The 15288-nt window shown below is 39.7% G+C and overlaps 1 protein-coding gene across 1 annotated transcript in view; it reads left to right on the top strand.

Annotated features, from left to right (window-relative positions):
- The window catches only part of IGSF9 (immunoglobulin superfamily member 9), a 217708-nt gene extending 205285 nt beyond the window's left edge, over nt 1-12423 (top strand). The window contains exons 19-20 of the mRNA XM_053719910.1: nt 7660-7805; nt 12134-12423. Coding sequence (XP_053575885.1) covers nt 7660-7805; nt 12134-12339 — 352 coding nt within the window. The 3' untranslated portion in view covers nt 12340-12423. The remainder of the gene's footprint in view (nt 1-7659; nt 7806-12133) is intronic.
- The last annotated feature ends 2865 nt before the right edge of the window (nt 12424-15288 follow it).

Genomic DNA, 15288 nt, shown 5'->3' with positions numbered 1-15288 from the left:
TTTCATTCTTTCATGTACACGGATCAGTCGTCCTGTTCCCTTTGCAGAGAAACAGCCCCAAAGCATGATGTTGCCACCCCCATGCTTCACAGTAGGTATGGTGTTCTTTGGTTGCAACTCAGCATTCTCTCTCCTCCAAACACGACGAGTTGTGTTTCTACCAAACAGTTCTACTTTGGTTTCATCTGACCATATGACATTCTCCCAATCCACTTCTGGATCATCCAAATGCTCTCTAGCATACTTCAGACGGACCCGGACATGTACTGGATTAAGCAGGGGGACATGTCTGGCACTGCAGGATCTGAGTCCCTGGCGGCGTAGTGTGTTACTGATGGTAGCCTTTGTTTGTGGTTCTGGGATGTTTGCTCACCATTCTTGTGATCATTTTGACCCCACGGGGTGAGATCTTGCGTGGAGCCCCAGATCGAGGGAGACTATCAGTGGTCTTGTATGTCTTCCATTTTCTAATTATTGCTCCCACAGTTGATTTCTTCACACCAAGCTGCTTGCCTATTGCAGATTCAGTCTTCCCAGCCTGGTGCAGGTCTACAATTTTGTTTCTGGTGTCTTTCGACAGCTCTTTGGTCTTCACCATAGTGGAGTTTGGAGTGTGACTGTTTGAGGTTGTGGACAGGTGTCTTTTATACTGATAACAAGTTCAAACAGGTGCCATTAATACAGGTAATGAGTGGAGGACAGAGGAGCCTCTTAAAGAAGAAGATACAGGTCTGTGAGAGCCAGGAATCTTGCTTGTTTGTAGGTGACCAAATACTTATTTTCCACCATAATATGCAAATAAATTCTTTCCAAATCAGACAATGTGATTGTCTGGATTTGTTTGCACATTTTGTCTCTCATAGTTGAGGTATACCTATGGTGAAAATTACAGGCCTCTCTCATCTTCTTAAGTGGGAGAACTTGCACAATTGGTGGCTTTTTTGCCCCACTGTATGTAAAAAGCTGACTAGAAAATATCACATGAGCATCTCTATGTAAAAAAAGGAAGATATGTTTTTCCACTGTAAATTGACGTAACCTCTTGACCTAATGTGATGTGTATATACACTTCATGCGGTACGAAGCTCATTGTTCCGCATAATGTATATATACGTCTGAGCTGCAGGAATCTCCAGCAATCTTGGCTGTAAAGTTACAACCGAGAGCTGGAGTTCTTGAGCTCCAAGCATCTATCTTCATATGGAATTTAAGCACAATCTGTTCTTTGGACACTATATGAAGGCAGATGCAAGATCGTTACAGACAGTGACACTGTGCCGGAGGAAGGTGTGGGAGGGAAAGCAGGAGGTGGTTGTTTGGCCCAGCGGTGGGAGGGAGGAGAAAGAGGGAGGAAGTGGGATGGGTCCTACACTGCAGGAAAAAAAATGAAGGGAGAGGGAGGGATGGGGAGCTACACTACAGAAAAAGGGGTTGTGGGAGGCACTAACAATTGCCGGAAGGAGGAGGTGTGGGGATGACTACACTACAGAAGAAGAAAAAAGAAATAAAATATTTATATGTATTTGGTACTGGCAGACAGATGGCCGCCTTTTGTGGGAGGGGGAGAGCTATCTGGGGGAGATCAGGGAGGTGGGAGGGTTGAGGAAGATCTCTACACTGCCAGTACCTAAGATAGTGGTGACCAGTGGGGTGGGGGGTGAGGGAGGGAAGATAGTTGTTTGGGAGGGATAATCTCTATACTACAGGTTCGCAACTGCAATTAGCTGCATTCTAATTACCAAAAACCAATGGCAAAGCCATACATGTCTGCTATTTCTGAACAAGCTTTTACAATCATTTGTGCCATGATTGCACAAGCGGTATGTAAATAAATTTAGTGAGAAACCGAAAGTTTGTGAAAAAGTTAACACATTTTTTTTTATATGATCTCTTTGGTGATGAAATGGTGGCATGAAATATACCAAAATGGGCCTAGATCAATACTTGGGTTGGCTACTTTTAAAAAATAGGTGGCTAGATTACTAGTCGTGCGCTGAATGCATGGCGTGTGCAATATTTTTCTTTAGCCTCCCTCGAGCGTCTTAAGCCTCGCTAGCCTCTCCAGTCCTTATGTTATCAAATTCCTTCTTAATACAGGAAGAGTCCATAGCTGCATTCATTACTTGTGGGAATACTGAACCTGGCCACCAGGAGGAGTCAAAGACACCCCAGCCAAAGGCTTAAATACCTCCCCCACTTCCCTCATCACCCAGTCATTCTTTGCCTTTCGTCACAGGAGGTTGGCAGAGAAGTGTGAGAAGATTTCAGAGTAGTTCCTTATGGAAGGTAGTACCCTTCAAGATGGGACTGGAGTTTTAAGTAGTCTTGTCAGCCTCTCAGTGAGAGCATTGATGAAAGTTAGAGTCTGGAGATACAGGGAGAGTCTTTCTTTGAAAACATCCAGACTCATATTAACAGCTCCTAAGCATTCAGCGTTGATGAGTTTCGCTGCCTGATTTTCTTCACTCAAGTCCATGTCAGAAGCTCTGCTACAATCTGTCAAACTTGAAGGACCGTGTTTCTGTTCGACATCATAGATTCTGGTAAGATTATTTAATTTTTTATACATATGTTAACGATAGAAGACAGGATCACAGTGGGACTCCTTTTATCTGTATGGAATCAAGGGTTAATATCCCCTGAGGGGGATTATTGAACAGTGGGGTTGTTTAATCATGTTTGTTATGTGATTTTAACTGCTTTGTGTGTAAGACGTTTGGGCTCATAGGCTGATACGGAACATACAGGTTGTTTATTTTTATTATATTGAGAGCTGCGCAGTTTTATTTATTTATTAAGCTGGCACACTTTTTCCTTAGCAGGGGCGGTCCTGCATGACGCACAAGGGTGACTGGGAATGGTCACGTTTTTTTCCCATTTCCTATTCCTGACCGAGTGTCGGCAGCAAGGAGCGATTTTTTTCTATCTGTCTGGGTCATAGGAAGTGGTGAGTGCCCCAGCCATTGGGGGTATAAGGTGGCAGTTGTTTTTTTCTATAATAAGACGAATTATGGCGGATTCTGATCATTTAGAGGGGGATCCCTCTAATACTGAATTTGATACCTGTGTATATTGTGAGGAGGCTCAGGTAGTCCAGCCCTCAATTATGTTCCGTATGCCGCAACAGGGTGTTCTCATCAACCAATGTTGAGATGTTAGAAATCACTGAGCCTTCCGCCTCTGAGGATTCCTCGTCCTGTGAGGTGTATTCACTAGAATCTTCTGTTCCTACACATGCAGTTTCCCTGGGTACCGCTGCTCCTTCACCTGAAGGGGCCTTTTTTCCACCAGAGGTTACTGCGCAGTTCCCCATGGCCATCTCTACGGCCTTAGCGATTTTGCCTCTTCCTGCTATGTGCAAGCGAAGGGTTAATCCATGCACTCCTGCCCAGGGTCCGTCGTGTAAATTGACGATTGTATCCGATCAGTCATCTGGGGATGCTTCAGAGGTAGGACCTCCAGGGTCGGAATCTGTTGATTTGATTCCTCCGACTGAAGAGGATTTAGAATTTAGATTTAGATTTTGATTAGACGAGTGGAGAAGGATGGAGTTCCTATTCTTTTCTCGTCTACACATTTTATTTTTATTTTTAGAATCCCAGTCCAGAGCTCTACAGGGCCTATTTTCTTTTATATCCGGTTAGGATAGCTTTTTTGTTTAAGAGCTCTTGGTTGTAGAAACTCTTTTTCGGAAGACATTTCATCATATGTGATGTTAGACGCTGACGACCTCGGTTGTCAATATTTCCTATGGAAGCATCTTGATTCAGTTCGAGGTGATGGTTCCCTCGACATTTTCAAGTCAGATTTACGTCATGGATTGTTCGCAATCTTCTAGCAGAAGCTGGAATTTAAGAATTTCGGTTTAGTCCCGAATTGCACTGATAGATATGTCGATTACGTTTACTCTTTCCTTCGTCTCGAGAAAAGGAGTTGGTTCTAGCTATTCCGGCCCAGACTCAGCAGGTCCATCTAACCTTGATGAAGAAAGGACCTGTTTTAGGTTCTATCTTGTTTGGGCGTTTGATTCTGGATCATATCGGTTCCAGGGGTCATAGAGACCGGAGCTAGGCTCCACGTCTCGCATTTCTGGGCAGTTTTTCTTCTTTTGCCTTGTCTTTCGGCAGAGAGAGAGGGTTTTTTTTTTCAGGTGTCTTTTGGAGTACCTTTGCAGTGTAAGACTATTTTCATTACACAGTTTGTTTCAGGGTCCAGTATAGGGAGGGGTCTCCCATCCTATCTGGATTCCAGGGTACTTGACCTGGTTTGTCTCCTTTTTAGGGAGAATATAAGTTCTCTCTTCCAGGTTTGGTTCTGAAGCACTACAGGTTCACTGTTGAGAAGGATATCCTTCCTTTTTTCTTCCTCCGGGGGTATTATCCGGTTCCCTTAGACCGTCTCTCCCAGTAATCTCGTTTTTGATCCTAAGTTTTCTGTTTGGGATCCGGGGTTTATTGGACAGTTCCCGTGGCTTGACGATGCTGGTTTATTTACCATAGTATCGTATGATAGAAGTCTTTTAGGGACTTTTTTCTGTTTTCTTCGATCCTCAGAGATGGATCTAGACCAGAGTTTCTCTGGTGAAGGTGCCAGGTTGTATCCCTGGATATTATTTTAGCCTTCCTAACCAGGTAGACTTTACCTTAAGGTTAGCCCCTTCAGGTCGTGCCTTTTAAACCTGCTTCAGTCCATCGCTAGCTCGGTGTTGGGAGGGTGAGGACTTGTCTTGGGGTCCTTTTGGACTTCATCCCTTTTGCCAGGTCACATCCCATTCGAGGTTCGGTGTAGGTTGAGGCAGTGCAGTGGAAATGTTTCCAATCTGTTTTTGCAGATTTTCTTGGACTACTGGTTGAGAGAATAGTTCTCTCATGTCTTTGTCAAGACCTCCCTATACTGTGGGACACTTTTCTTATCTCTAGGGGCAGTTTGGATTTCAGTCACATCCCATCAGGTTGGTGAGGGTGTGCCTAAAGGGGCCAGGATCTCCGGAGGTTTTCCTCCCATTGATATGTTGGATCTTCAGGCAAATCCTTTCTGCTCTAAGGCTTTAGTCTCCTGGGTTCGTCCCAGTGTAGGGATCTAGTCGGTCTTACTTTTGCTGGCTTGGATCTCCTTTGGAGATCAAGAGTCTCCCTAGCGTTGGGGGGGTAGCATTTTTAGTTTGGTGGTGGGCAGAGGCCCACTGCGGCTCGCTGTCAGCGACCCTCTTTGTGACGGATTTTATCCAGAGATATCTTTTTGTTATCTGAATTGCAACTGCAAGGGGATGCCGAAGGAGAATCTTTGGACGTCCGTCTTTATTGCAGTCTACCCATTATGGGTTGTGGTTCAGGATCTTCAGGAAAAGCTAATGCATACATTAGCAGTGCCTTGGAGTTTCATTACCCTTTTCCCTTTTTCTGCCATATCACTCTTGCCTTGAGTGGTGGCTCGAATCTAGCAGGGGTAGGTGTCAGTGATTCTGACTGCTCCGTTGAGGCCGCATAAATCGTGGTTCCCGTTTTCGTGGTTTGGCCTCCATGAAGTTTGTCCTTGTTGTAGGGATCTGTTGGAACATGGTCTCTTTTTTACTTTCTCAAATCTTTGTTCTCTGCAACAGTTTGAGAGATTTCTCTTAGTCTTAGCTGATGAGACAGTTTTTCTGAGAGGTTATGGTCCTCTCCTTGAAGTGCCTAGCTGGTCCCTTGTCATCTATCTCAGGTGTGGCAGACCCCTTTGGCCAGGAAGTATGTGGTTTGTCCTGGCACTCTATTGGGCCTGCCAGGACTCTTCTTTCCTCCAGGATGATCTGGAGGAGGAACGCTTAGCTAAGTTCCTTGTTGGGACAGTGTTGGCCCTGTCAGATTTTTTTGTCCGGCTCCAGAGACCCGTTGAATTACTGGACATACAGTTTTTTACTAGAACTTTGACTGTGGTGAGGCAGAGGTGTAGTTCAGATGCTCCTTCTTGGGGTTTGGACTTTACTCTTATAGTCTTGCATTGGGCTACCTTTGTACCTATGCATGATGTTGTTTCTAGGTCATTATCTTAAAATCCTTCGATGTCTTTTCTTACTTCTGCGAACAGCAGTCCCTGAGTTACGGCCTTGCTTTGCATCACTCCTTTTTGGGTGTTCCACGAAAGTAGGCTGTTCTGCAGACTTTATTAGGATTTCTCCTAAGGTTGTGTCATATCGCATTTTCAGCTGTAGTTTTGGGTAAAATGTTTTCTCCTTTAACTTCTTTGTGAAGGAAAGTTTTCTACTTGATATGGAGTAGTGCCTTAAGGATCTATCTTCAGGCTATGTAAGAATAGACAGTTTTCTCTTTCTTATCTTTTTAGTTGAGAAGTATCTTCCGCTTGGGTCATGACTCAGCTGGACGCTAGCCTCCTCGGAGGTTTACGGCTCAGTCTTTTAAAGCAGTGGCATCCTCTTTGGCCTCTAAGATGAGGCCTCTAGGGTTCTTTTTGGTGGGTGGACTATTTAGCCTTTCAAAATTCTATTGAGTTTTTTGCTTGGGTGAAGCAGCCTTCGGGAGAAAGGGTTTGCAGGCTGTGGTGCCCTCAGATGGGGGCCGCCTCTCTTTTTGCCCTCCCGTTAGCATTCAGTGTCCGCTGTAGCTTGGGTATAATTTTCCCACAAGTAATGAATGCAGCTGTGGACTCTCCCTGTATTAAGAAGGAAAACATAAATGATGCTTACCAGATAATTTCCTTTCCTTCTGTACAGGGAAAGTCCACAGCTCCTGCCCGTGTTCTCCGTTGGGCGGCCCTAAATTTTATCTTGTTCTTCTGGCACCTTTTTCACCCTGATATTTCTCCTACTGTTCCTTGTTCCCTCGGCAGAATGACTGGGGGATGAGGGAAGTGGGGGAGATATTTAAGCCTTTGGCTGGGGAGTCTTTGACTCCTCCTGGTGGCCAGGTTCAGTATTCCCACAAGTAATGAATGCAGCTGTGGACTCTCCCTGTACAGAAGGAAAGGAAATGATCTGGTAAGCATAATTTATGTTTTTAATACTAAAATACCTCATATGGCTCATATCCAATAAACTATTGGATTCAACTTAGTGTTTTTTCTTTTTTATATTTACCTTTTAAAATAAAGCTTAGTATTGCCTCTTTCTTGTCTAACTACACTATTGCTCTTAAATAGATTTTAAAAAAATGTGTTTTGCATATTTGTAAAGGGACATAAAAGTCAGAACAAATTGATTCAGACAGAGCATGCAATTTAAACAGACATTTTAGTTTACTTTCATTATTTAATTGCCTTTGTTTTATTGGTATCCTTTGTTGAAAAGCATATCTAGATATGCTCCGGAGCAGCAATGCACCAAAGGAAGCTAGCTGCTGATTGGTAGCTACACCAATATGCAGCTTTTCTTTGGTTCAACCAGTGTGTTAGTGTATTTCTGCTCTGGAATGACTTCAGCTATGTTTGTAACCCCTCTTCATGGGTTAAACACATATCTGTATGCAAACAATAGTGCAATAATAAAATGTTTAAGACACATTTTCTTTTTTTCACTTTTATGTCCTTTTAAAGATAGTAATATATTTTTTAGCAAAGGTGTGATTTATTAATGATACAGTATATGTATTCCTTGTCTTACAATTTCACAGTGCTAACACACGGCTTTATACAATGTATGTGAACTTCTATCTCTGTGTCAACCAGGAGGAATACATCAGTGGATGAAAATTACGAATGGGATTCAGAGTTTACTCTGGAGAACGATCTCATGGATGCCCTGCACATTTACCGCAGTAGCAATGGTGGCGGGCCCATCTCTACTGTTGCTGTTGGGGAGGTGGAGATGCAAAGTGAGTTTAACCTGTTGACTTCCAGAGAGGGCTACAATGCCTCACAAGCCAAACTTTACAAACTTTCTGTGATGGCCAAAGGGATTAAAAACACATCTATTTTTGGAGAGATTTACATCTTTTTATTTAACTCCACCAATGGGTCCGCGTTTTTTTCCATTGTATATTTACTCTTCTGAAATGTTCATCATTCAGTAATACTAATCCCACCACAAATACCTGAGACTCTGGTAATTCATTCCTTTGAGTTAACTTCATTTACTGCATTTATCATATCATGAAGTCACTGCCTCTTATATACATTGTTCTGTAGTAGTTCAAACCACGACAAGTGCTTAGTCAGACTTCACAACTAATATGTCTACAGCCCCTAGCACAGATCAATCTCACATTAAAAATCACTTCTTTTTTTATTTGTCATGTCATTATGTGACTGACATCATCATACTTGTTTTGAGGCTAATGTGTGTGTGAGAGTGTGGATATGTATATGTATATGTAATGTGTGTGTGTGTGTGTGTATATATATATATATATATATATGTGTGTATGTACAGTATATATAAATATAAATGCGTGTGAGTGCTGATATGTAATGTGTGTATGTGTATGTATATATATATATATATATATAATGTGTATATAATTATATATATATATATATAATATGTGTATATAATTATATATATATATATATAATGTGTATATAATTATATATACATATATATGCGTGTGTGTATATGTATATGTAATGTGTGTGTATGTATATATATATATATATATACACAGGTGGCCCTCGTTTTACAACGGTTCAATTTACACCGTTTCAGAATAACAACCTTTTTTTCCAGTCATGTGACTGCTATTGAAAAGCATTGAGAAGCAGTGCATTTATTAAAATAGCCAGTAGGTGGAGCTGTCCGCTTGTGTTGCTGCAAAGCCAAGCAAACTGAAATTATTCAGTTTATCCAGACGTGAGCTATCGAGCAGATTTCAAAGGAACAAGATCATCCTTTGAAATCAGTCCAGATTGGAATGCATAGAAAGAACTGTTTGCAGAAAAATGCAAGTGAAGTGATTATTTTATTATGTTTATAATGCTGTTTAGCAAATGTTTTTGTTCATTTAACTTAGTTTAATAATACATTCTGTGTTGTGTGATTATTTTATTAGGTTTATAATGTTGTTTAGCATTTAAAGTCTTCGTTTTAAAGCTTTAAAAACAATGTATTAGGTGTTACGTATGACAATTTTGAGAGGGGCCTGGAACCTCTCTCACTCACTTTCCATTGACTTACATTATAAACTGGGTTTCAATTTACAACTGTTTCGATTTACAACCATTCCTTCTGGAACCTAAGCCCGGCGTAAACTGAGGGCTACCTGTATATATGTATGTACAGTATATATAAATATAAATGCGTGTGTGTGTGAGTGCTGATATGTAATGTGTGTATGTGTATGTATATATATATAATGTGTATATAATTATATATACATATATATGCGTGTGTATATGTAATGTTTATGTGTGTGAGAGAGAGATGCTCTGAAAATTAAGCTGCTGCCCATATATTTTTTATTGTATTTGCCAGATGTACACTTGATAAGGAGACCTAAGTCATATTATACTATGAAGAAATTTTAAATGAGGAACACAGTAAAAAAAAATCCTATAAAGTTTAGATTCCAAAGCAAATAACCGGCATTAACCACAATTCTACATTACTGTTCCTTCTTGGCTTATGTCCCAGGCCTCCCATAGCTCAGAGGCAGCTGGTATTACCTGAATTGCTGATAAAAGACACATTGTCCTCTTTTTGGAGCCTCAAAACTAAATACCCCAACCTCAGCATATTTATTCACTTTAAACCAAATTCTGAGCTTCGCACAGGATGAGGATATTTGCTCTATAGGTCACATTTAAGGAGTCAGTTTAAGCATGTCCCACCCCCAAGAAGTACTTTCTAATGACAAGCTCATGTTTTTATAAAAATGGGTCAATAAGAGGTTTACAGCTCCAGGCAATTTCTGTCTTTTTCTCGTTTTCTCTTATTATCTTTTCTTTTTGTATAGTGCTGCCAAATTCCGTAGCGCTGGGTACAAATGTAGGGGTTTATCATGACAGTTGTGATAAGATACAGATATGTAATAAACTGAAGTAAACAAATTAGTACAGGAGGAGGAGGGCCCTGCCCCGAAAAACTTAGTCTACAGGTTGAGGGACTTAAACACATATCTATATTTAAGCTAACACCCTACTCGCGCGCAAACCAGAATGCATTTTCTCGAGTGCGCTAACCTGACATGAAAATATGAATATTTCACATTCCAATGTTCTCAACATAGCAGAATATGTTCTATTTGTTCTTTCTACATATATCTGATGGTAGTTTGGCACAATATATATATATATATATATATATATAAATGCAACTCCAGGGAAGCGCTCAAACACTTGCTTAGTGCGGTAGTTGGCATCCTGCAGTGGTCTTCGCGTAAGCAACACACCCCCTTTGTGACGTGACACTGACGGATCTCACTTGATCAGCTGTACTGGTGCAAAGAAACGAGCGTTCCACCGTCGCTCCAACAAATATAGACAGCAACAATCAGCGCACCCAGTAGAGATGAAAAAACTGTAGCACTCAGAGCGTCAACTTGTATTTATTCAATGCTTCAATTCCATCATAAACAGGTAAAAGGCAGATATATGAGGAAAATCAGGCAGCACAGGTCAAGCCAGGTCAAACGCGTTTCATAATAATCACAACATAACTTCCTCAGTGACCATTCTCATCACCCATAGTACACCACTTTTTAACAATCAAGAGGACACCTCCCAATAATTGGTAGTCCAATCACAAACTAAATAAATCTCCTAAGCAGGATAGTATGGGTGAAGAAATGGGATACTTAACTGTGCACTAATTACAATAAGCAATACAATATTAAAAATAAAATGATCCTACAATAACACAAACTAAGTTATTAGGAATAGTAATGGTTAGTGGCCTAATTGACACATTTTTTGTCACAAATATCAATTAAGTGCAAAGTTTAACCCCTTAATGACCACAATGTACCCTGTATGTCACTGGTCGTTAAGGTTTTTTTCAGGACATAATAGCACAAGTCTAGCAAGAACACGCTATTAATGCCCTCCCTCCAGCAGGCTTTGTGGAATAGAGCAGTCTCAACGCTGGTGGCAAGACCGCGCTATAAAACAATCAAGTCCCAAAAAAAGGCCAGCGACATACAGGGTACGTCGCTGGTCCTTAAGGGGTTAAAATAACACATATGTGTACAAAATGTTGAAAAGATTTAAAGAGACAGTGAATCAATATAACTATTGATCTACATACAATTTAACGTCCCACTCCGAATTTAAACCAGCTGGCATCCTGGTATCCAGCTGAAAAATCCAGAAGACTTCTCTTTTACTGAGAATTATTCCTCTGTTCCCCCCTCTTGGGTGTCTAGGAATCGGCTGGATACCTTGGAGTGACAACAAGGAGCTGTCAGAATTATGTTTATCTCTACTGGGTGCGCTGATTGTTGCTGTCTATATATATAAATATAAGTATAAATATATATAGGAATATTTATTTAAAAATACTTAGGACATTCTGCTATGTGTACAACATTGGAATGTGAAATATTTACTGTAAATGCACACTATAACACTTTATTAAATATGAATGTTGCAAATATGTTTTTACATGTTTTCAGCTACTTAACTGTAAAGCATTCCATTTCACTTATATATATGTCTATATATTTATTTGTATGTATTTATGTGTTTATATGTGTATATATGTCTGTAAATACATATATATACACATATAAATACCTAAATACAAATGTACAGACAAATACACATATATATATATCCCGGCGCACGTTAACTTAAATTGCGCTCAACTTGTAATACACCCGCGATAAACCCCTTTTCACTCGTGCATAACTGTTAGCATGCCACTCCATAATCTGGCCCTTTATGAGGGATTACATTTGAGCTTAATATCCCTTTAATGTAATTTTGGGATTCAATTTCTTTTAAATTCCACTGTCACAACTGACTGACCCTGCAGTTTAGGAAACTGCCTTAGATATGAGAGAGAAGAATACATTACAATATGATCTTACATTTGTCTGTTTTACGTCTCTGTATAAGTAAAACAGAGAATTTCAGGAGACAATAACTTTCTTTTTTTCTTGGCATGTAAAATACAGTTATTCAAGCAACCTACAGTTTGCTCACACATAAATCTAGCAAACACTACTCAAAGCTAACATGGAAATATATTTATCTATTTTGTCTATAGGTCTCAAACTTCCTTTGGAAGTGGACCCCTCCACAGCAAGTTCAGGCTCCGTTGATGCTTTACAGTCTTTGTCGAGCCCAGAAGCCCGCTGTGCCGCTCTAAAGGAGGAGTATTTAGAATACCAGAGACGCAGGGGTATGGCACAGAAAGCATACACAAGGAGTAAAGACTATGAGGAATGTTATGAGCAAGCGACATTGCTATGACTCAACCACTGCTCCCTATAATGGGATACACCAAGACCAGGAGGGACACTGTAAGATTGCAGGCATTACCAGCTGGTGAGCGTCAGGTTTGCCAATGCCTGCTAATTATAATTCAGGTTTTCCCATCAGCCAATCAAACTGCAGAAAATGCAATTGGCATCCGTCTGTGATGACAAAATAACAGCTGTAAAAATGTGTTCCAAGGTTGAATTTCAAATGGAAGTGAAACAATATTTCCTCCGTCCTCCATTTTGGAGGTTTTTTTTGTTTTTTTTTAATGTTTTTTTTAAGCTGCTGCTGTCTGTACAAAATTGTGAAATAAAACAGAGCAGAGTTAAGAACTATTTCAAATAAAAGCACACGCAGCTGCAAATGAAGTTACGTTACGCTGCAATATAGGGCAGTTGCAACTTATAACAGTTTTATGCTGCAATATAGAACAATACGAAGTACAAGAACACTTTAAAACAATGTTGGTTCCTGATTTTTAAAGCACTTATACTTTACCAATCAGCAACTTTAAAAAAAAAAAAAAAAAAGTATATTTTTTGATATCATTGAACAAAACAAGCCGTTATAAACTGAGTATAATAAATGCGCAGAACAGTGCTCTCAAAGTATTATGCAGAGGCAAATGTTAGTAGGAATGGCTCATAACACTATCCAGTATTGTTTTTTTTTTTCTTATGGCCTAGTGGAATATGAAAGAAATCTTGAAGGAGTGATATGGCATCTTCCTATTGGATATGACCGATTACCTACCCAGGATACAAACTAAAAATTGTTCCCAGGAGTGCTCAGGTATAAAATAGACGAGGTAGCCTAAGGAGGACCCACTTGATTATAAATATGTATCTAAATAATTCACATCCTAAACATACAGTAAAATGATGTATTTTGAGACTGTTGAAAGGAAAAGTTTCAATTTCTTAGTTCCTCACTAAAACACAACTGAGCCTGTTCCATTTTATGTTAAGTCTCAGAGAGTGCCCCTTTGTATATTGTTAGTACTCCTGGAATGCAAATTTTGACAGAATGGGTAAACTAAAAAAAAAAAAGGTTTGATCTTACTGTAAAAAAAAATATTTCTAACAGGAAAGATCCCAACAGAGACTGGATAGCAGCTGAAAATGATCATTCCTGTCTTGTATGGTGCTCTGTTTTATTGGTGTTTTATAACATCAATTATATATCTTTTTTATTATTATTATTTTCTATTATTGACATTGACATACAAAAAATCCTGCAATACTTTGTTACATTGTAGAGTAGAATTCTAAGGTAAATGATTTAGTTTTTTTGCTTTTTTCAAGTTTTATTTGCACAGGTTTACTGCTCCGTTGGGATTATGGGCAAGTTTGCATTAAAAGAGAAGACCAACTAAAATTCTTCATAGGTCCAAAACTTTCAAAATTCCAAACATTTCCATTTTTTAGTTAGGGATATGAAAAAAGCATAACATATATATTTATATCTAAAGCAGTCATAAAACTTGTATTCAGCTCAAAATCCCCAAAATAACATAGCTACTGTGTTTAAAGAGACAGTGCACTCTAATTTGTTTTCCTCTTTAATTTGCTCCCCAATTATGGAGTTTATTAATTTGTTTGCAAATAGCTAATTTTGCCTGCTGAAACCACCACCTAAACTGAACATTTCAGTAATGCAATCACTGGTACAGAAAAGTTACTGAATGTAAAAATTATCCAGCAAAATAAATTATACTCCTAGAGGGGGTGGGGGTGGAATAATTACTAAAATCTGAATTTCTTTCCTAAAATACGGTGACTCCATGGCTTCATCACTTACTGTTGGGAATATCATTCCTAGCCAGCAGGAGGAGGCAAAGAGCACCACAGTCAAACTGTCAAGTATCACTTCCCTTCCCTCAACCCACAGTCATTCTCTTTGCCTTCAGTGCAAGGAGGAGGTGAAGTTTTGGTGTCTGATGAAGATTGGATTTATTTCACTTCAATCAAGATTTTATTATTTTGAAAGCCAGAGTATGTTTACTCTGACCTTTCCTCTCAAGATTGGGTCTAGCCGTACTCCACGTTAGTCTCTTCAGTAGGGCAGTGGTGGCTTTAAAGCAGTTAGGAACTTGTGAAGTGGGCTTCACTGAGTTTTCCTAGCATGTTGCTGCCCTGGTATAGAAAGCCAGAGCAGGTTTGCTCTGATCTTTCTTTTTTTTCTACAGGTCTCTGTGAGGAGTGGCGTCCTCTCACACTTGGTAAGCTGTCCTCCTGCCAGACGGCTAGATGCAGATAAGTGCTTGGTCTTCTATGTTTGGTGGACATGCACTTCTGAAGGGTTTATGCTGCATTATTTCTGGGACATATACAGTATATCCTGAGGCAGGATATTATAGGCAGGACGCAGGCACTTATTGTGACATAAGGAGACTAGGGGTTAATACGTTTAGGAGTGAAGCATCCCTGACTTTGTTATAGTTTTTGTGGATAGAGGATGATTAGGGTTAATTGATCTCTTTATCTCAACATTTAATCTTTTATATTGTTATCCTAAGTTGAATTTTATGTGGTGCCTATGTTTAGTACAGAGGTAAAGTGTTCTTCTAATAATTTAATTGCGCGCTCTTTCTCTTGCTGTGTTTGTTCCCGCCTTCTTCTTCATTCTGTATGGTGGATAAGCTCCATTTTCAACAGAACGGAGCAATGTTTTTTCTGAGCAGAACATGTGACACCCCCCCCTTTTTTCTCCGTTAGAACGGAGCGATGTGTCTATAAATGCGGATGTTTGTCATGCTACGGAGCTGTGGTTTTTATTGTATTATTATTATGGGTTTTTTCTTTGTTAAGTTATTATGTGTTTGGTGACACGGTCCTTGGTGAGTTCGAATGATCTAGTGAATTTTTAGATAAAATATTTTTTATTAAACCACAAACCTCCACCATTTACAACTGATACATTACATGTGACATACACTGA

This window comes from Bombina bombina, chromosome 1 (assembly GCF_027579735.1).
Source record: "Bombina bombina isolate aBomBom1 chromosome 1, aBomBom1.pri, whole genome shotgun sequence".
Lineage (NCBI taxonomy): Eukaryota > Metazoa > Chordata > Amphibia > Anura > Bombinatoridae > Bombina > Bombina bombina.
The sequence above is the reverse complement of the archived record's forward strand: the minus strand, read 5'-3'. Positions and strand labels throughout refer to the sequence as shown.